This window comes from Pteropus vampyrus, unplaced genomic scaffold, assembly GCF_000151845.1.
Source record: "Pteropus vampyrus isolate Shadow unplaced genomic scaffold, Pvam_2.0 Scaffold541, whole genome shotgun sequence".
Classification (NCBI taxonomy): domain Eukaryota; kingdom Metazoa; phylum Chordata; class Mammalia; order Chiroptera; family Pteropodidae; genus Pteropus; species Pteropus vampyrus.
In genome coordinates, this window is record NW_011889322.1 from 1,266,644 (window position 1) to 1,289,850 (window position 23,207).

At 42.8% G+C, this 23,207-nt stretch overlaps 1 protein-coding gene across 3 annotated transcripts in view; it reads left to right on the plus strand.

Annotated features, from left to right (window-relative positions):
• AFF3 (AF4/FMR2 family member 3) overlaps positions 1–23,207 on the plus strand; it is a 431,623-nt gene that overhangs the window by 312,347 nt on the left and 96,069 nt on the right. For all 3 annotated transcript variants that reach the window (XM_023525221.1, XM_023525223.1, XM_023525224.1), the window contains one exon: positions 21,152–21,203. In XM_023525221.1, the coding sequence (XP_023380989.1) occupies positions 21,152–21,203 (52 nt within the window). The remainder of the gene's footprint in view (positions 1–21,151; positions 21,204–23,207) is intronic.

Genomic DNA, 23,207 nt, shown 5'->3' on the forward strand with positions numbered 1-23,207 from the left:
ATATATTCAGTCATTTAACTTCTTATGGGCCCCTCATTACATGGCCCTTTTTTAGTCCTTAACTTCCTTGATGTCTTTGCAGTCTGTGACCTGTTGATCGTGTCCTCTGTGGACCATCTATTCCTTGTCTGCCTCCCTACCACATTTTCTTGGTTTTCTCACCAGAGTTCAGTCCTTGGTCTCTTTCTTTTTCTCTGCACCTTCTCAGGGTGATCTCATCCATTTCCATGTCTCTGTCCTGATGTCTCCCAGATGGAGATCTCTAACTCATGTCTTCCTGGAGCTCCTAACCAGTCTTTCTAGCCATCCACTCAGACCTCAAATTGGAATTTCACATTTCTCTTCATACCTCCACCAACCCCCAGCTCTTTCTCTCTTATCACCTACTTTTGCTAATGATGCCACCAAGACTCAGAACCATGGATTCTCTTCTCTTTCTTGGCCCCCAGATTCGATCACTTTCTGTGTTCTATCAAGTTCTTTTTCCATATCCTCTCCTATATAATTCTGTTTCTTATCATTCCCATGGCCACACCTCAGTTTGGGCCTTCCTGTTTCATTCACTGCCCTCTGTAGAAGCTTGATCTCTCTGCCACCAGTTTCTTCAGTTCCATCTGTACCATGCTGCCAGATTAATTCATTTAAAATGCAGTTCTGCTCATGTCACTTCTCTGCTTGAGAATGTTTGATAACTCTATACTACCAAAAATTAAGTTCAAATTCCCAGCCTGGCTTTAGAATCTTTTGTGATCAGCCCTGTTTACTTTGTTAGCTTTATCTCCCGTGACCTCCCTCAGCCCCTACATGCCCAGAGCACCATCCAAACTGGTAAGCTTGCTCTTCCTTTCTCATGCCCTGGGATTTTCCTTCTCTATGCCTTTGTTCATGCTGTCTTTTCTGCCCTTGGTGCTTCTGCTGCTTCTCTTATGAGAGTCTCTTGATTCTCGCATGAGATCCTCCCCTGCTTCTACGAGAATGATACTCAGGTTTCAAGATCTGGCTCAGTTTCTACCTCTGTCATTATACCAAATGTAGTGGGTGCCTGATTTTGCCCCCTACATATTCACTCATAATATAATGAATATATTAGTTTTAAATATGTGGCAAGCATATAAAATCACTACGAAATGGAAATTCACCTTAGGTATTGCCTGAACATTTTGAAATGTGGGCTAGCAAGCTGTTCGCACACTGACCTAGGAACATAATCCAGAACTGTGTACTTTAATCTACTAACTAGATGATCTGGGGGCTAGAATAGCAAATAAAGGGCCTGTTGGTTTTAATTTCCAGAAAGCAGGGAGAGCATAGGAACCGAATCCTGAAAGTGGAGTGGCTCTCCATGGCCAACTTCATACTTTCCAATACCCAGTACTTCATTTTACCCAGTTATACCACAGATAAGATACTGTCTTGTAGTGCTGACTTTCTGACTAGGGCTTTTGTCTTGCATCCAGGTCTGAGACATAGTGGTGGTTATAGTCTTATGTTTCTTTAAGGTATACTCAGGGCCATAATAGAGAGTGTTATGTGGATTACCTGCAACCTGGTGCCTGTATCACTAAGGTAGTAAATCTAGATGCAGGAATGGCTCTGAGATCTCAAGTTCACACCAGAAGTTCAGAGACCACAAGGCTTTCATATTTCAGCCTCAAACTTCTAAAACTCTGTTCTTACCCAAGGCGAGTTGTTGAGGATAAAGGGACTTAAATTGATGTAAAGTTTCTGCACTTCATTCAAAGTGGATAGCAGTGGGCTGTGATAAGTTTTCTGTGTATATGGCAGTACTTAGAGGAAACTATACAAATAAGCAATACACTCGAAAACATGAATTAAAGCAAAAATCTAAAAAATGTCTAGGTAACCTACATGAAGACAAGAAAGAAAGGAATGAGAAACAAAAGGTAAAAACAGTAAACAATGACTAATATGGCAGACTTAAACCCTGACATACCAGTAATTATAATCAACATGAATGGTCTAAATACACCAATTAAAAGGCAGAGATTGGTAGACTAATTTTTTTTAAAATGACCTACTTACTGTCTACAAAAAAAGAATACACTTCAAACATAATGCCATAAGTAGGTTAAAAATAAAAATACCAGAAAGATACACCATGCAAAAATTAATTAAAAATCAGGAGTGGCTAGATCGATATAAAAAGTAGATTTCAGAGCAAAGATAACTACTAGGGACAAAGAAGGAAATTGCATAATGATAAAAAGATCAATCCATCCAGAAAATGTACCAATCTGAAATGTCTATGTAGAAACAATAGCACTTCACAACATATGAAGCAAAAACTGATAGAGCTGAAAAGAGAAATAGACAATTCCACGAGTTTAATTAAAGACTTCAAAACCCCACGCTTAGCAATTAATAGACTACAGGACAGAGAATTAGGGGCAGAGAGGAACTGGACAGTACAGCAGGATCTAGTTCACATGAATGGAACACTTTGCCCAGCGACAGTGAAATCCACATTCTTTTCAAGCACCCATGGAACATTCACTTGGGTGAGCTTTATTCTGGGTCATAAAATAAACCTTAACAGATTTAAAAGAATTGAAAATCATATACAGCATGTTCTTTAACCATAACAGAATCAAATTAATAATAACAGAAAGAAAACAAGAAAATCTCCAAACACTTGGAAATTAAACAGTATGCTCCTAAATAGCCCATAGGTCAAAGAGGAATTTTCAAAAGAAATTTATAATATACATGGAAATGAATGAAAATGAAAATACAACATATCAAAATGTGTGGGATACAGCTAAAGAAGCACTGTGATGGAAGTTTACAGCACTAAATGCTTACATTAAAATGAAAAAAGATCCATCTTAATCATCTAAGTCCTGCCTCAAGAAATTAGAAAAAGAAGAGCAAAATAAACCCAAAGCAAGTAGAAGAAAGGAAATAATAAAGAGTAAAAATCAATGAAATTGAAAACAAGAAAAAAATGGAGAAAAATTAATAAACAAAAAGCTAGGTTTTGAAGAAATTAATAAAATTCTAGCAAAATCGATGATAACCAGTGAGAAAACAAAAATAACCAATACTCAGGATATTGCTACAGACCCTACAGATGTCCAAAGGGTAAAGTCATCCTATGAACAACTCTACTTACATGAGTTTGACAACTTACATGAAATATACCAATTCCTTGAAAACCACAGTTATGAAAACTCATCCAAGTTGAAATACTTAACCTGAATAGCCCTAGAACTATTAAAGAAATTTACTTCATAGTTTCAAAGCTCCCCCCAAGGAAAAAACAAAACTCTAGGCACAGGTATTTCACTAGAGAATGTTATCATATATTTAAAGAAGAATTAACATTAATTTTATACAGTTTCTTCCAGAAAAAAAGGAGAGAGGAAACACTTCCCAGATCACAAGGCCAACATTACCCTGATGTCAAAACTAGACAAAGATGAGAGAGAGAGAAAGAGAGAAAATATGAAAGAAAATTAGAGACTAATAGCTCTCATTAACTTAGACATAAACGTTTTTTCAAGAAAATGTTAGCAAGTTGAATTCAGCAATGTATAAAAAGAATAATACACCATGACCAAGTGGGATTTATTCTGGGTGTACAAAGCTAGTTCAACATTTGAAAATTATCCAACGTAATTATATCAACAGGCTAAAGAAGAAAGGCATATGATCATATCAATTGATGCAGAAAAAGCATTTGAGAAATTCCAATGCCCACTGATTATAAAAATTCTCAGTACACTGGAAATAAAGGAGTCAGACTCAGAAAGAACATCTACAGAGTACTTAGAGTTAACAGCTAACATCATACTTAATAGTGGCAGGGTGGATGCTACCCTTCTAAGATCGAGAGCAAGGTAAGGATGTTTACTGTCACCACTCTGATTCACTGTGATACTGGAGGTTCTAGCCACTAAAATAGGGAAAGAAAAGGAAAAGGAAGGCATACATGTTGGAAAAGGAGAAATAAAACTGCCTATTTGCAGACGGCATGCTTGCCTATATAGAAAATCATAAAAAAAACAACAAAATAGAATGAGTACTATAAGACTACAGGATACAAGGTCAACGCACAAAAATCAATTGTATTTCTATATACTGATAAGTAGAAACCAAAATAAAAAATATGATACCATTTACAATTGCTTCAAAGAAAATTAAACACTTAGGTATGAATCTAACAGAATGTGTACAGAGCCTCTATGATGAATACTAGAAGATGCTGATGCCTGAATGCCTAAACTGTGCTCACTTAGTACCTACCAATGTGTATCTGGCAGCCCTGTGGAGCAGCCTCTGTCCATGTAAAGAATGCTAACTCTCATCGGTGGCAAGCCTTGGAAATTGCTGGGTAAACATGTAAAAGGTCAAATGCTTAAATGGATAAAAATTACTGGCAGCACCTACAGAGATATAAAAGTTTTCCACTGTCTCAATAGCAAAGCCCAAGAATGCCAGAACCTCGAAGTGAGCCAGAGGGCTTGATTGTAGTCAGCCAGGAGTAACAGTTTTTGAGTTAAGCTTGAGGTAGAATTTCCAAATGCTGCAAATACTATGTGACAGCCACCCAGCACCTCTTTGCTGGGCAGTTCAAGGTATGAGTCACAAGCAAACTCTTGGACAGTCAGCTCACTGAAGAGATGCCCAGTTGGGCCCCAGCACTCCTTCATGAGTGGTATTGGAAGACACGTAGGTCCTCGGGGCTGGGGAATGAGCTTTAAAAAATACAAATAAGCTGCTGAAACAGTAGTCCAACAGCAAGAATGAGAGCTGCCTGAGATTGTTGGAATGGTTGGGTTAGAGTTCTACATCTGGGAAGAAGTTTAGAGATGATCTGGTTCTTGGAACTTTGGGTGAGGCCCAAGAATAGCATAGCCCTCTGCCAGTGCCCAATCCTGCAGATGATACACACTTGGAATCCTATTTCGAATAGCCAGGGGATATACAGAGAAGTTTTAGAGAAGGAAAAACAGGATAGACATCATAAAATGTTATGGAGGAGGCATTGTGATACAGGCAGTAGACATACTAGCAGCATGCAAATACACAATTGCATATTTGTGTTTACTACCTTATTTATGTTCATAAAACATTTCTCAAAGCACTCTCAATGCTATGACATCATGTTGTCTTCAGCAACAACTCATGAAGAAGACAGAGTTGGTTTTATTATTCCCATTATAAGGAAACCGCAGGGATGTATATGGCTCAGTAGTTCACATCAGAACCAAAAGGAGGACTCAGACCCTCAGATCTGTTGATTCTCACCCCTGAACCCTGGCAGGGCTGTCATACCTGAAAGCAGTATGGTATAATAATGAGTATCAGGACCTGGGTCTTTAGAAGGACCTATTTTTCTCTTGCTCTAATCCCGAGGGTCTCTGTATAAGAGCGGAATGCCTTTCTTGTTTAACACAAAGAGTCAGCCTTTGCAATGGAAGTATGTACAGACACTCAGCTCATCATCTTAAATTGATCTTCCTACATTTATTTGTTCTATGGATCTGAAACCTACATTGTTCTCTTTTCCCTGAAAAAACGTTGAGATCTTACCAGTCGGTCTTTGGGTTGGGAAGTCTTTGTCCAGATAGGATATCTGCAATCTTGCACATGCACACACGCACACACACACACGCACACACACACACACATACACACACACCAATGCCCCACTCATAGCAGAGATGGCCAGAAGGCCCTCTCATTTCATCTGCAGTACCACCCAGCTGAGTGGGTGACAGGACCCCTCGTGGCTCTGAGAATTCTCAGGTCTGCAGGAACCTGGCCCAGACACTGCCACAACACACCCTCGCCAGCTCCCCTCCTCCTTCCAGTCTCTGCTTATGAAGAACCAGCTGGGCTTTTTTCCTTTGGGGTGAGAAGAAGTGTTGGGTGGAGTCCTAAACCCTTCATGTCTTCAAGTCCTCACCCCCTCAGAAGAAACAGATGGCAGAAGGGGAGAGCAAAGGAACAGCAAGACTGACCAGGTCCTTCTCCATGGCTGTCAGGAATTCCACCAGCACCTATAAACTGCACACTGGGCTGGCAGTCGAGCAGGGCTTTCCTTAGTCCAGGATCCAGCCTTCCAGAGACAGCACATCTAGTGAGGAAGAAGAAAGAGCAGTATGGTATAATAATGAGTATAATAATGATTCTCTTCCTTTTATGGCAGACTAAGTGTATGCAGATATGGCTTTGTAGATTGTAATGCACACCCTGGATTAGACCTTTTATATTAAAGGTAACACAGAGTTTAAATAATAGAAGCATAGGATAAACCAGCTTGACGTCACACACTGTTCAGCTGGGATGCCCTGATTTTAGCTCCCTGTGTATAAACTGCCCGAGCCTTGATGCTGTGAGTGCTTGGATTTGTGTATGAGCAGATGGGGAGGAGTGAGGCTATATTAATGAAACCTTTTATCATTCTCCCAAGCAGGTAAGATTTTATGTGATGATACGTCAAATTGATTTCTCAGGTGATTCATTTGAGAGTTTTATCTGTACCCCTCACCAAAAAAAAACAAAAAACAAAAAACAAAAAAAAAATCAATTTTGTTTGAATGGGTTTGAAGCTAACTCGTGTGAGGCCATCAGGCTGTGAAGGGCCCTCCGTGGGAAGTTGATAACCAGTGTTTAGGAGGTATCCTGTTGGAGTGGTTCGGGTGCTTACCACACAGGTAATCATCTCACAGATTCTAGAGAGTTCTTTGGCTAGGGAGAATGACTCTGTGGTTGATCTTTATTTTTACAGATGCTTTATTTCAGCTTCTTCATCAATTCCCTTAGTCTGTGGCATTAAAGTGCTTATAAGTGCCCATGAATTCTCAGAATTACATATTACAAATAAAATCCCATCTCTCACCAGTAAAAAAGAAAAAGTGAAAATTAATGCTGTGTTGTTAGTTTGAGAAATCGTCTTGTGTATAGCATTGTTGGAACTAAGCATGTTCATTTATAATGAAAAGAAGTGGGCCAGAGACAGCCCTGCCTCTGCCATCCTGTAATTGTGGGCATGCAGGTAAAATCGGTTTTCACAGGAAAATAACGTTTCCCAGATTTTTCCCTTGCCATTAAAGAGAACACTTCCAGCCTATCTCAAGTACCTGACTGAAAAGAATATATTTTTGCTCATGGATATAGGTACCTGGCACTAAATCCTGTTCTATGAGCCCAAGGGACACCTGAAGGATACTGCCTTCTAGGATAAAATGTGCCCCCTGTTTTGCCATTTGAACTGATTCCTTAGAAACACATAACCAGATGTCGAGTTCACCATTTGCATCCCTGTGCTGGTTAGGAAAGCCAGTTGGAGCATGCTGAGCCCAGACTCATCTGCCATCTCTATTGCCTACCCCCCTCGCCTCCGGACTACATGTCAGGTTGCTGGAAGAATCAGTGCTGGTTATGTGGCCCTTCCGTTCACCCCCACTTGTCGTGGTTCTGCTGGATGCCAGGCTCTGCACCAACACTCTCATCACCCCTCTGTGCTTTAAAATTTGCAAAGTACTTTTGTCTACATTATCTTAGTCAAGTCCCCTATAATCCTTTAAAGCTGGGGGATGCGTATTATCCATTCTCAATTTCAACTCAGGAGTGGAGGCCTAAAAAGGCAAATATACTGAGAACCATATGTGACAAAGTTAGAATTCTCAGATTAACTTTAAACCCAGAATTTTTTCTAGTGCAGGAGTCAACGCCTTCCAGTATCACACTGTAATTTGAGCAGGTAAAAGCTTCATTTTAAGTAGACATATTGGAGATTTGAAGGCCGTTGAGGAGGAATGAATGCATGCCCGCTCCTGGCCTGGAAATGTATCTTTCTTTACTAGCTGCCAAAGCAGTGTTGGCAGCATTCAGCCACTTTTCAGAATAAATCTTAACAGTTGGGCTAAGAATCTAAATGACATCCCCACTTGTGAAGTGGCAGGATGGAGCAGGGGAGGCAGTAAACGATTGGCATATCAGCAGTAGAAAGGACTCAGAGTGCTAAACCAGATGAAAGAGCTGGACTTTATAGGTCTATGGAAGGGGGGTGCAAGGCTTTCATAAGTAAATTGCATATCCTGTAATCAAATGACAACTTTGATGACGTTTTATTCCTGGAAGTACAAAGCCTTTGTATACATATTATTTTTCAAATACAGCAGCTCTGAGAGTGTTTTATGGTCTCCTTTAGAGAGAAGGAAGTTGATGGTCACTATTACTGTCAGGTCACCAAGCAAGGAAAGAACACTGAGAAGTAACCCAGGACCTCACTCACTCACAGTTAGAATACCTGACGTCCTCTGGGCTACTCATGGCTCACAGCAGCAGCACCCGTCTTTACCCGCACTGCCTAATTAGTGGGGCAAGGGCAGCCTGATGGGTACCCCTTCACTCAGAATGTGACCTGGAGTCCATAAAATCCTTTGAAAGTCTGAAGCACACCCCTCTCTAATTTCTTAACTAAAGAGTTCTGAAAAGTATTGAGGAATGAGAAATATATATTTACACAGTGAAAATGCTGGGCTTTATGTGAAATCCCATAACATGGAAAATAATGATCCAGTGGGAGATCAGAGAGCTGTTTGGGTGCTTTACCAACTTAGAGTATAAATAAAGTTATCAAAATCACTGGCTATTATGTTCATTCTTTAAAAAAAAATAGACTTTTTCAGTAATAAGGGAAAGAGAAAAAATACTTGGTATCATGGGGTAAAAAGAGTCACGTACAGTAGCCATTTCCTGTTATCCAGAAACCAGCAATCGACCTAAGACTGACGGTCACAGGATCCGGGAGTCAGTGACGTTTCTGGAATACCACTAACTCTTTGATTTTTCTTTAGTTGAAATCACCTTGATTTCTTAAAAAAAAAAAAAAAAAAGTACAAGTGTTTTTCTTTAACAGAAAAGAAATGTGGGGTTGCTGTAAGTGATGACACTAAGTAAGGAATCCCAATGAGAGGTAAACTGTTTCCATATGAAAACTTAATTTGGGCACGTCCAGCTTGCAATAGCTGGGAGTAGAAAGAACATTTATTTCTAAGAATATGACTGAAACATATACAGGAAAATAAATTTTTTCTTGCAGATTCATCATTACCATGTCGTGGTAATAACGCTAATGTTACTGCTGGTTAATACTGACTTGAGCTGCAGCTGATGATGGGATGGATTCTCGCGTCTGCTTTCTGTCTACCCCGCTTCTCTTACACCTCTGCCCAGCTCTTTTCTCTACAACCTCACAGCAGCCTGTTGATTTTCCATTGGTTCAATGGGGAATCAGTTAATTTGTTAACTTCCTGCTCTGTCCAGAAAACGAATATGGGAATATGCTGTGGCCCTGCACAAAAGGTGTTTACCCTGCGGGATGAGGCTGGAGCAGAAAGAGAACATTTCAGTATATGGGTGACAGGAGCTGTAATAGAGGGGCATCCAGACAGGCTCAGAGCCCCTGCAGTGCCTGGCACAGCAGAGTGGCAACTCCAGCCTTTAAGAAGCTGAGAGGGCTCAGGGCTTTCATGCGGAGTCTTTTCCTGCCGCATTTAACCTGCTTTCTGATAAGCTAACTCTCCAAAGGGTACAAGAGGCAGTTCGTGCATGATGTCGGTCATTTAGGAATCTACAGGAGGGAGCAGACTGTGCATCCAGTCAAGACAGTGGACCCTTGATGGAGATCAGAGAAGAGGGTGAATAGGCCAGTAGGCTCCCTAGAAGAATGATTCTTGGGATGGACCCTTGAAGGTGTGTAGGACTCACACACAGAGGCAGGAGGCCAGGCGTTGCAAGTAAGGACGTAGCACTGCAGGATTCGGCTCAGGTGCCGCCTGTCCTCTCCTGGAAAGTGCCCCCAGGCACCCTTTTATATTACTTTTTTTGATCTCATTATTTTTCAACTCACTACAGGTATATTTTAAATGCATTCCATTCCATTCTGTGTATTGTTCGAGGTCTTGGCTCCTATTATGAAGGAGTATATGCTTGTGTTTTTTTCAATTATATAAATACCTTTGTCCTCCAGATCCTGAAGACACAGAAAGGAGTGAGGCCATACACTTCCCTCAGGGAGCCCATGCGTCAGGTAGATAAGACAGACTTGGAGACAAGTAGTTATAACATAAGATGGCAGAGCACTAATAGACATGTGTACAGAAGAGGGAAATTAGCTGTGGTCACTGAGCATCAAGAGAATGTGCCATTTGGGGTGGCATTTAGGTTGCAGATGGTCAGTAGCAAGATGGGAAGTTGGACTTGGAGGAGGGACTGGAGAGTGAGCAAGCTCTTTCAGTGAGAACTGGGAATGTGGACTAAAGCAGTATGGTGAGGGATATAGAGTAAGAGCTGGGATCAAAAGAACAGGACAGACACGTCCAAGAGTTTTATTGTCTGTAAGGAGGAGAGAAGAAGTCAAACTCCATGTGCAGATGACCAGGTGACTGGCAGTGTCATGACCTCAGGACAATTCAGCAGTGAATATTGTGTTTTAGGCAGGAAAGTCTGGGTTCTGGTTTGGAGCAGATCAAGGTGGAGGTACATCCAAGTAGAGATTAACTTATTTGCTCAACAAACATTTATTGTGTGGTTATTCTATGCCCAGAATTTTACCAGATACAGAAGATGCCCAGTGAAATGAAACATGGGCTCTTACCTCTGGGAGGCCAGAGCAGAGGTGCCCACAGTGCAGCTGGCACTTGGAGGACAAGACCATAGGTGTCATCCTTGGGAAGAGATGAAATGTGAAGGTGCAGAAGAGGAGAGGACCCAGCGCAGGAACCTGGGGTAACATCAGCTTTGGAAGAGTGGCCAGAGGGCCAAGTCCATCAGAGGAAGTGGGAAGTCAAAGACAAAGGGAACCTTGAGAGTTAGAGACACTGTGCAAGGGACATTTCAAGGAGAGAAATGGCATATAAATTGGAGTGACCAAACGAGATAAAGAAGCAAAGGTGTCTATCTGGTTTGGCAACTGAGCGCCCCTGAGAGAATTCCTTTACCTGTTGGTGAGGATAGGTCTGTGCCTTATCCTAGGAATGGAGGAAAAAAAAACCCTCCCCTGGCAACATTCTTATTCAACGGAACATGGAAGAGGTGGAGCTAGATGGGTTGGCAGAAAATTTTGGTACAGGTTCTGGCGAAGTTTGGTAAGATGTGAAGATTGTCCTGTGGATTGGTGTTGGCTTTAAGGAGAAGGTGATAGTAATTAAGTCAGTAGTTCTCAAACCTGGCTGAGCAGTAGATTCATTGGGGATGCATGTCGAAAATACTGACTCGTATGCCCAACCCCAGAGCAGCTAAGTCAGAATCTCTGGGAATGAATCAGCAATGAGCACCCCAGGTCACACTAACCCCGTCGTTGAGAAACCCTGGTGAGGCTTGACAGTTCACAGTCTGGTTTCTCCTCTCTTGTCCTACCATTCCATTTTGTTAATAGACACTAAAACTCAGAGTCAAGGCTTTATCCAAGTCCAGTGCTGGTCAAGGCCTTCAGCGCTTCAGACTCTGTCTAGTTCTGTGTTGTAAAGTGGTTCCACTTGTCAATAACAATAGCCACAAAAATGTAAAAACTGGTATTGTGAACCAAAGAACAAAACCTATTGTACATACAGGTTTTGGAGACTCAGTGCGTTCTTACTCTCCAGAGTTATCAATGGAATCAGGAAGCCATTAGTTAGCAAGCAGAATAGACAGCTAGCTTACTAATTTACTGACAGGCAAATAATATTTGAAATTACAGACTTGAGCCAAACGTATGAATCTCCATTCCCCTCTGGTTAGGTACAATTTACCCTACAAAGAGATTTAAGCAGAGAAATGCCCATTGTCAGACCTGTGCAACTGAGAAGACTTTTAGTTTCCTGTCAAGGCCATCTGTCCTCCCCCAAGTGTCTGCTCAGAAAAGGGCCCTGTTCTTTCATACACGGTGCTTGAATCCATTAGAAACCGAGTTCTCTAATACGAGGACATCGAGTTCAGAAACCAATTTTCTAGAAGTGCTTGTAAGGAATAAGGACAGGAAGTTTAAAACCATCTTTGAGGAGAAAGCATTCCCTATTCTGAAGCCTTGGTAGCTTTCTGATAGAAATGATAGAGTACGCACAGCCCTCCTTCTTGTCATTCTTTCAGGAGGGGGTAATTTTCATGTCGATATGTTCAGAGAATGCTGCTTTAAAACCGTGGCCTGTGTTGCCCTACACAGAAAAGATGGAGCGTTTTCATACCTTCACAATCACATGAACCGTGTGGAGCACTTACATCTGAGTGGAAAGAGTCACAGGCTGTTCAAGGCAGGTGGCCTCAGAGTTCCATTTCTCCCCAACAATGAGTTTCCTCTGCTGCTCAGCACCCCCACCTGGAATTGCAATTCCAAGTGAAAAGAACGACCAGCAGGGTTTTTAAAATGCACAACTGAAAAACAAAAAACAAGGCCAAAACAAAATGAAAAGCCTAGGCTATTTCAAATAACTTTAGTAAGATGTGTCTTTACTATATTCAAGAGAAGTGAGGACACAATAAATCAGAATAGCTAGTATACAGACTTCCCTTGCCACGTGGTCAGCCTTTTACAAGGTGTAATATGTGCAAATCTGGACCTTGTTTCATGAGTGTATACCCACCATGGGCCACCTGCTGCCGTGTAATAGTGTCTGCCTTTCAGCTCCTCTGTGAAGCCAGAAGCTCACAGGTACAATTGGGGAAGTTCCACGCCACAAGGAAATTGCATCATCAAAATTAGGAGCAAGATGGTCACTGGTATGGAATGGGCCTTTGGTGTCCTGTCCCCACCAAGAGCAAGCAATGAGAGTAAGCGTTGACATTGGTTCCAAGCATAGCCTTCCGTTCTCTTTCACCTCCTCCACACTCTGAGTTACCAGCGTCTTTACTCTCACAGGCTTTTTCAGTGCATCCCAATAGGCAGGAAGTGTAGAGAAGATTGACATCTGAAGGAGGGGCTGTGAGAGGGATGGGAAAAGCATAAAGCCTCCTGGAGATTTGAACATCCCTCACCTACAAAATGTAGGAGCTTGTGTCATCCAGTGCAGGAATCACTAGCCAGATGTGGCTGTTGAGCACTGTAAATGTGTATGTTACATTGAAATGATAGGTTGGCTTAAGTAAAACATGTTCTTAAAATTAATTTTACCTGTTTCTTTTCACTTTTTAATGTAGCTATTAGAAAATTTTAATTACCTGTTATGTTCCCATTATACTTCTGTTAGACCGTTTGAATGATGGCTGTTAACACTCTCGCTCAAGCAATTGGGAGTGATCCTAAATGCTTAGTACCATGCACTAGCATATCAGTTACTTACTGAAGCCTAACACATTACCCCCAAATTTAGTGGCAGTTATTATCCCTCAGTTTCTCTGGGTCAGGAATCCGAACGTGGGTCCTCTGGCTAAGGGTCTGTCACAAGGCAGCAATCAGGGTGTCAGCTGGGGCAGCCATCATCTCAGGGCTCACCTGGGGAAAGACCCATTTCCAGGCTTACTGGTGTGGTTGCTGACAAGTTTCGGTTCCTTTCAGTGACTGACCCCACATGTAATAAACCCATGAGGACAGGAAGTTATGGCCTACCCCAGTGGTTCTCAAAGTGTGGCCTCTGAGCCAGCAGCCTAGACATCACTTGGGGACTTAGCAAACTTGGGGGACCCCATCCCAGACCTATTGAATAAGAAACCCCAGGGGTGAGCCCAGCTATCTGTTTCTATTACCCTTCCAGGTGGTTTAATGCAGGCTCAAGTCTAAGGACCGCTGGCCTCGCTCTCCTAATGGCTCTCTGGAGGCAGCAGCGGGCCACCTCCCCAGAATGTGTTCCCGAAGCACCCTCAGAGTCCTGCTTCTGTGAGGACTGATCCGATGTGGAGCTTATTAGCACATTTAGCCCCCAGCCTGTATTTCCACTATCTTAAAGTGTGTTGTGACATCATGCTTTCCTAAATGTGTCTTCCTAGTGGAGTTTGGGGACAAATATTCCTTTGGAAAGAACGAAGGCTTGTGCAGACCCAGAGTTGAGAGGATGTCTGCTTCTGATGGTGTGCAGAACGGAGGGCAGAGACCTGGGAATGGCTCCTGGCCTTGGCAAATGGCTCTGTTGGTCTGTTCACCATATTCTTTGTATGTTGTCTCTTAGTAGATCCTCTTAGGGGGAAAGAAAAAGATGAATATAGTTTTTAAACTCTTCAAAAGCTGTTAGATGTGTGTTTGGGGTCACATTTTACTATGACGAGGAATAGTCTAGAGAATACCTAAGCCGGTTCATTAGTTTGTAACAGAAGAAGGAACGTTTCCCTGGTCTCAAGCCCGGTGGGAAGCTGGCACCACTTCCAGGTTTGGCCCCGTTGCCACTTGGTGCAGGAGCAGGGGGTGTGGTCTGGTTCCTGCCTTTGTCCCAGCCTCCAAGAAGCCTCTTGGGCATTACCCAGTTACAGTGCTGGTGCCTGAGGGTGAGGCTCTGTCCTGCACACCATACTACATGGGAGAATTTTCCACAAAGTGTTCAAATGCTCTGTATTTATATAGCACTCTACCCTCTAAAAGCACCGCTACCTCCATTTTCTATGTCTTTTTTAGGACAATGATTTGAAATGTCCTCTCCTGACCTATGAGGAAATGAGTGCTAAAAGAAGTAACCAGACTTCACCCAGGCCCCTGGCTCCCAGTGGTGGGTCTTGGGCCATTTTCTCACATTCCAACCTATTAGTTTTCCTTTAACTTTCCCTTCTAATTCTCTATCAGTCCTCCTGGACTTCCCACCCATTGGTGAAGGCACAACCCATGGTATTCACAGCAGTGAGAGGCTGTAGAGGTCATTTTATCAGTACTTCAAATTAGAGATTTGGAGACGCTGTCCAGAGGATAAATGATTTTTCCAAGTTCACAGAGCTGGTTAGGAAGAGAACTCAGACAGGAATGCTGGCCAGCCTACCATCGGTAATTACAGGTCTCATTCTGCTACCACATCCTCTCCTCGCGCTGACTGTGTCCTGCTATTAGTAAGCTTCATTTTCCTTTATGTCTATTCTGTTTTAACTAGATATGGGTTCTGTGGGGAAAGACCGTTGCTCGATCGAGATTTCAAAGACATATGTTTATCCTATCCATTGGGCGCTGACATGGAGCATCTCACCAGGGTTTGGCAGGGTTTCCTAAATGCAGTTGCTTTTTTCAAGGGTCTTAAATGGTAAGAAATGTGATTCTTTCCACTAGGGAAGACAAGCCTGTGTAGAAGGGGCTGGTGGACTCAGCTTATAAGTGGGAGAAAAAGACCATTGGAACTTACTGTCCTTAAGAAAAAATAAGGTCATAAACAGAAGAGGTACAGTGTACCTTCTCCCCAGGATGAATGTGGCAGAGTCAGAAGATCGTCTGTGATTTCATTGACAACCAGAACAGATCCTGCAAAGAGAGAGCCCAGAAAGGAGAGATGTGTGAGCAAACACCACCTCTCTGTGAACCACCATTTGTTAACAGATGTAGATGTGATACCCTGGATAGGAAAACATCAGAGTCAGGAATTCCTGGGTCACCTGGACCACCCCTCTGTCTTGTTCCTCATTTCTCCATTTGCTTCCAGACCAAATTACTTCATTTGTGCCTTGGACACATTGTATTACCAACCCCCAGTGGGGCCTATCATAACCTTCCTGGTTCCCAGTTAACTGGTATGGCATGAGCTGGAGTCTTCTGAACAAACGCAGAGGGGAAAGGTGGTCACCAATTTATGAAAATAAGTCCGGGCAGATGGTAGCTCTGACCTGGACAGAGCAGTGGACTTCAGAAAGAATGAAATGAGTTTTATAACTTTCCCTCCCTTGTTCGAAGCAGTGGAGATGATGGCTTGGAGAATACCTTCAGAAGGGTGTGCTTACATAGCAAGTAGGCTGCCATGCACTGCTAATTGAGAGAATAGATATTTGCATATATGAATATGTTTAATGGAGAGTCATAAACCTTTTGTCTTTGGCTTTAAATCTCAAGTAGGTGGAGGTTGTAGCACCAGCTATAGAAACAAATATGAAAATCAAACAGCCTGATTAAAACACAGATTTTTAAAAAACCATTAAGAGATAGCAAAATGAAATGAACTTTAAAGAACTAAAGAATCCAGATCTGTTAAGGGCCCCAAATGACGAGTACTTCCATGGAAATCCTATTAATTAACAACTGCCGTGGGAAATGATGGCCATTACATTTGTAGGTAGTTAAAGTACTTGTTTGCAATACCTGTATAAGAGCTTGAGAAGCAGTTGGCCATCTGTTGGAACTAGGCTACTGTTTCTGCTTTCCGAGAAAATTGGGTCCTCAACAATGTAAGCACTAGCTACAACATAAATTTATTGTTTAATTAAAAAATAATACACATGGGGAAGTTACTATAATCAAATATTAAAGTTTCAAGGGTTGTGTTGAGTTCCTCTCTTTCTGAAGGAAGGTATCTCCAGATGAGGCAGTTGGGTTCTCTTAGAATCATGTACATCAGAGCTTTACAATTTTAAGGCACTTAAAAATGGCTAAAATGGCAGTGCTGGTTGCAGTGTGTGAGGGAAGCCAGCCCTGGGACAGAGGTGCCCGCCACCCAAGGAACACATGAGTGAACGATTAAATGATTGGGGGTTCAGACACCAGCTCTCCCATTGGTGGTGAGGCAGAGTTTCCATTCATCTTTGACTTTATCAGAGGGCCACCTGAGGTAGCACTTGGCAGACTGCAAGGGGAAGTGCTTGTACTCGATTCCTTCTTCAGAGTTCCAAACTCCGTCGCACCCTTTCCTCTGTGTGGCTCATGCGAGGCCCTCTCTCCCTGTGTGAAAGCTAAGACCATTGAGCTGGGCTCAAACCCTTTTGAGCCTTTGTGTCAGGTGTTTGGGGTTTTGTAACATGCCTAGCACAATAATCCTAAGAAACCGTTGTGTGACATAGTGCCCTGGTGAAAAATGGATAGAATCCCAGTCACTTAACTGCTTATTTGAAAAACCCTGCTGTGTCCTGTACGTGTCTTGGTCTCGGTATAGACCCCACTAGGAAGTCACAATCAGGCATGACGTGGCATGCTCGTGACAGCAGTTCCAACAGCTCCTCAGGTGTTCAAGACATGAAGTTTAAGTTTCACTGCACTGCTGGATGGACCTCTGCTCTCTGGCCTTAAATCTTAAAGTTTCATCTCAATGTCTATTTTATTTCAATGTCCCTGTTGTTATCAGGCAGTGGGTCCAGCTAAGGGACTCCGGGTCACGTGGCTGACCACTGGCTCCCAGGGTAGATCTCCTTGTGCGCTCAGGCTGACGGATGTAAAGTCACATCAGATCAGTCAACCATGGCAGCAGTGATAACCTAAAATCTACCCGTATCCACAGCTTCTATAGAACATCATGTTTTCAAAATGGCCTAAAAGTAGAGCAAATGGCTCAGCTTTTAAGGCTTTATCACAGAAACGTCTTCCTCTCCCAAGCTGTTTACCCATGCAAGTTTCCAAAAGGCTGTACAGTGTGGCCCTCAACAAAGTTAACAAACATGACCTCTGTCGAATGCTCAGCCTGTGCCAGGTCCTGTGCTAAGCACTTTTCGAGGACTGTGTAATGATTTCTCTGAAAAAGGCTTTGAGGCTGGTGTTGATCCCTCGGCAAGTTGAGTGGCAGAGCTGGGCCTCATCCCAGGCAGTCAGACTGCAGAGTCCCTTCTCTGGCCACCGGGCCTGCGGCCCAGTGGCGTGCACCTCAGAGGAGACTGTGGGGATCAAAGGAGGTGACAGCTAGACAGTGCTCAACTGGCCTGGCAGTAACACCCATTCACCCTTGAGAGCTGCCGCAGTGCATCTGGAGTTTCGTCATCTCGTTAGGCTCTGAGGGACCTGAGAGGGGCTGAGGGAACATAAAAAGGGAGTGGCTGTAAGTGGGTGGGTGACATCATGGGCAGAAGGCCAGTAGTGCTCAGGTGCAGGGGTGCCCATGCAAGCCAGCAGGGTGCCCTGCACTTAAGTGCAGGTGACTATCCCAAACTGTCCTCAGCCCCTTCGAGCATCAGTCTTGACCTGCCTTTTTTCCAAAAATGGAGTCAGAGATCCCCACCCTTGCCCTGTGGCCTAACCAACCCTTATTTGCATTTTCATCTACTCTTGGTTTAAAACTTCTCCTTATTTGTTATTTGTTCTTGTCTGATATACCTAGGCCAGTCCGTTTCCTTCTAGAAATAGACATGATAAAAGTGTTGTCAAGTGGGTAGGATTGGAGTTGGGGGCACAGCTACAGTAGTGCCACCAATACGTTTTGATGGAAGCAGCCATGGCCTCAGTCCGCTTGCCACACGCCAAGCACTGACAGCTCTTTGGATGCTGTGGATGTCTCAGTTCTTCTCTTTTCTTCTCTAACCATGTTTGTTGTTCAGCTATCACCTCAGATACACTTCAGCTCCCTCTCAGGCTCCCTCAGAGGCCACTTCACTATTTCCAGTATTAAAAAGTGAGCATTTCATGAATGCCACACCGGAGTTGAAGAGGGCGGTGAATGGGAACAAGCGCTGTGCTTTGGCGGTTGAGTTGCAGCAACTCCACTGTGACCATGAGAACAGAGCAGAAGTGCCATCACATTCTTGGATGGGCTGAGCCTCAGCTACCTCACCAGTGTGTCTGTTAGGGGATGGGGCTCAGGGTGGCAGTGAAGGCCCATTCCAGGTCTGGTTGCACATGTGGGAATGGCAGCACCTGAGATCACCATGGTTTGCGTGTGTCTGTTTGGCTTGGCATTTCCATTACTATTTCCTCATATTCCAAGATATTCTGAAGTTTAATTGGATTCTTACTTCTCTCATTCTCTCTTGAATATAGGGTATTCTTACATCTGATCCCCAGTTTTTAGATCTCAGCCAGAAACACACACAAAAAAAGCTCATTTATTAAAACAGAGGTAAATTCAATAATAGGGTGACTGCTGTTCACAAAGCATGGGGGTCTCTGACGGCTTGTCTTTTGGACATGATGACCAGGTAGATGAGTCTCCCTGCAGAAAGGACAAAGCCAAGGCCCAGAGGTGTGACTTGCCTGGGCTCAGAGGTGATGTGACATTCCACCAGACCTATGTGTGTATCTTCATATTTGGTGCATGCTTAAAATAAACAAAGCTGAACTGTAGTCCCTGCCTTAGGAGAGACCCTCACACACTGCTTTTACTATCGTGGTTACTTTCAGCAACACCAGCTTCATGCAGTGACAGAGTCACAAGGCTGGTTTGCAACCAAGCCGAGATCCCTTGCTTTGTGGCTGCTGGGGTTTCCTGCTCTGGTTGACAGTAACCTTCAAATCTGTACACGTAATTTCCCATATAAAGATGGAACTTCTCAATCACCCTTGACAGGACTCCCATGTAACAGCAAGGGGGTTGTTAACAATGATCGTGTGTGTCCTCCCGTCCCGTTTCCTACCCACCGTCGGGACCACCCACACTCAGAACACCCAGTGCTCACAGAGTAGTCATGAGATTAAACCAAATTGCAATTGACAGTTTATCCCAAAAGTGGGAGAGAGGGATGGAGGGGAGAACATACCCTGCTTCTCTTGTGTTTTTTGTCAGAAAGGCATGTGTACCTTTTGGTAGGAAATCAGTTTGAGGGAGGTGCCCCGGCCTAGCCAGCAAACTGGTATTGTACCCTGTGTCATCACTGTGCTAGTTACCAAGGGCTCAAGGACAAAGAAAACACAGTCCCTTCCTGGATTCTTCACAAGCAAATGCTCCAGTGAATCACCATGATGTCTCTTCTCTTTGAAGCCAAGTGTATGAGTTTTCAAGGTCAGGGGAAATGAAGGATGTGCCAGAGAGACATAAGGAGCCAATGGGGACACAGCTCTGCAGTCTTTGCTGTTGTTTTGTTTGTTTGCTTAAGGTTTGAATAATAAAAGAATGATACTTCTCCCTGCTGGTAGAATAGCTGTAGCCTGTGTGGAAACATGTATGGTGTCCTAATGGCTTCAGTAGTACCCCAGAATTGCTTAGCAGTTCCCCAGTTGTATCTCTAGAACAATGCAAGAGTTGTCCTGCTTTACAAAATAGGGGGGAAATTTATTTCCTAGACTCACAAAATCTAAAACAGGATTGGACCTAAGAAATTGCTCAGAACCACCCTTCATTTTATAAATAGGGAAATGGGGCTGGGCGTGGGAAAGTTAAGTGACTTGCCCCAAACACGCAGCCATCTGGGGCAGAATTCAGCCCACACCCCACCCTGGCAGGTCTTTACCCCAAGTTCACCCCAAAAGTCACTGCAATGACTTATTAAAATATTCTGGCAAGTATATTGATGGCAGGCCTATAACTGGCTTTTAAAATAATCGAGGCACATTTTAGGGGATAGTCTTTGAAAGGTGATTTCAAGGAGGACAGTGAGGCCTTTTGAGCACATGGGCTTAGTGGCCTTTGGACTGATCCCTGGTATCCCGGAGTCCATCAGAAATGGACTCCCTGCCCCCAACAGAACAGCTCTGCATTCATTTATGTTATAGACTGCACTTCTGAGTGAGATATCTTTTGAAATGACTTAATCTCAAAACTATAAAGAAACAATTTAGCAAGGCTGATGAGAATATCACATTATCATTATCAGAAATAATAGGGTTTGAAGTTTTGTTTTCTCTTTTTTCACTTTAACTTTTATGGACCCAAAAATATGCTCTGTCATAACGAATCTGAGGGATGCAGGGGGCATTGGAGAGTTGCCCTCGGAATCTTTCCAGAAAGTCCCTTTCTGTTTGGTTTCCCTCATCCAACAGGATCTTGGGGCAGATGCTTCCTCCAGGTCTCTGGCTGGTGGAACAATCGGCATCGTCGTTGCTGTCTCTTTCTCTTCAACATGAACAGAAGAGGAGACAGTGCAGCACCTGCACATGGAGAACACTGAGCAAATTGTGGAATTAAACTTCACAAGGAGAGCATCCGTTGGACTCTGGTTTTTGGCCTCACATTTTTTAGACAGCCCATCCTATGACTATGACGATGGTTCATTTTCATGATGTGGCAATTTGTTACTTCTATCTGCATCATAGGAAAATGGCTTAAAAAGAACAATTTTTTTATTTAGCGAATCAAACGGGCTTACTGCTCAAACATTGCTCTAATAAAGATATTTTGAAGCTAAACTGTTTTGTATTTGCTAAGTATCTGTACCTCTTTGTTCCTTCTTGCAGAATGCTAGAAGATGACCTTAAGCTAAGTAGTGATGAAGAGGAGAATGAACAGGTAAGATTGTCTTTTATGTTGCATTGTTTGAATGTGACACCGTGACACTGGCCTGGTAGACTGTCCTGGGTATTAACCAATTCGTACAAATGCCAAGTTGTGGTGTTCTAGGCTGCTGGGTGTCCTCTGCTATTTATGAGATTCTGTGCCATTGGGCCAGTCTGTTAAAATATCTTGGCCTCAATTTCCCTTAAAACTGTAATTCTGTGCTTTTTATGGCATTGAAACCAACAACAGCTATTTATAGGGAAGTCGACTGGGGCCAGACTTCAATGTGAAATAGAGCCTCTTTTTTTGGAAAGCTAACTGGCCTTCAGGAGATCAAACCTGTGATCTTAACCGCATCAGCATTCAACGGGCAAGCTGTAAGCATTAAATATTGAGAAGTCTTATACAGATATTATTAACATTGAGAAGAAGCAAACGTAGAGGTGAGCTCAAAATGATGAATAAAAAATAATCATGCTCAGAATGGCCTGTTTGTCTTAAATGATAAATGAGCTTGAAATGTTCTCCTTTGGTGTTGACTTATCAGCTCGAGACATGAGTCAGGGGTTTATAAATACTCTTTGATCAGTCAGTTAAGATGAAAAAATATCCACTTAACATTCATCACTTTCACCTCTACACTTCAGGAAATGTTTGTATTTTAAAGCAAGTTTGAAAACACGAAAGACAGATTTTCCTATCCTTCTGTTTCTTTTTTCTCATTACCTGTGTTGTACTTTGTCAGGTTTGGATAAATGTGATAGGTATATAGACGATTCAGAGAGGTTTTTTAAAGTCATTCTCACATGCGCTACAAGACACTTGTGCTATTCAGTTGATCTTGGAAGAGTGAATTTTATATAACGGTATCATAGAACACTGTGCAGACAATTCAGCTGTCTAGATATTTGAATGCAAATAATGCCCAGAGTGAGCGTGCAGAGGTGATATGAGTCAAAGGACGTTTCCAGGAAGAACATCTGGGCAGAAGGTAGCTGTGGGATCATATAAGAGTCTGCTCACCTTGTGAGAGGAGGTGGGGTAGCAAAGAGGGAGCTGGGTGTGAGGTAGAACTAGGTGAATCTGGAAACTAGGTTGACAAGTGGACAAAACCCCAAGTGAAGGAAGTTTGACTGAGCAAGGAGGACCACACAGGCCTTGAGTTTCTAGAGATCGATTAATTTATTTTAGGCGTACACAACAGGTGGTCAGCTCTCCACAACACAGAGATCTTGCTAGAACTGGAGAATGACTTCACTCCTGATTCTGGTTCCTTGTCCATGTAGCTGAAAGCCAATGATTCCATCCTGTGCATGTGTTCCCACAGAGAGGTTCAGATAGGTGCATTGTTTATTTAATCATGGCAAAGATTTAGATTGAACATACTTTATATTAGAAAAAGAGATTTGCAGACTGTTTCATTCAGCAAGTCTTTCTGAATTTGGACAGAATTTCCTGAGTTAGTTCCAGGAAATGTTTCCAGTGAATACTTTATTTGGAAAAAAAAAACAAACAAACAAACAAAAATAAACAAGTTAACAAAGATATGCTAGACATATTCCCTAAGGCAGTAAAAACTTTTAGTTGACTCATCTGGCTTTATTAGTAACTTCTTTCCAATCAGTAGCCATTGGTAATGTGATGTTGTGAACAGGCCGGTCAGATCCTTTATTCTTGCGTTTGGTCCTATGTGTGTGCACCTTCCCACCTTTTGCAATGAAAGCAGCTGACAATGAATGACTTATTCAGTAATCTCCTCTCTTTTAATTAAGGCTCCACACAGCAGTTTTGTGTGGTAGCTTCAGTGATCACTCTACCACTAATTAAGTTATCGGCTCGGGCCTGTGATTATCCCCTGGCTTAATCACAAAATCGTAATTCCCATGCTTCTAAAAAAGACTAAAGATACGGTATTTTTTTCCTCTCCAAGACCAAAATATGTATGTACCTCAAAAGAGTGGATGGAGCCTGTGTACACAGGCAACACACATACACCCACTGCATTTTTCAGGTGTT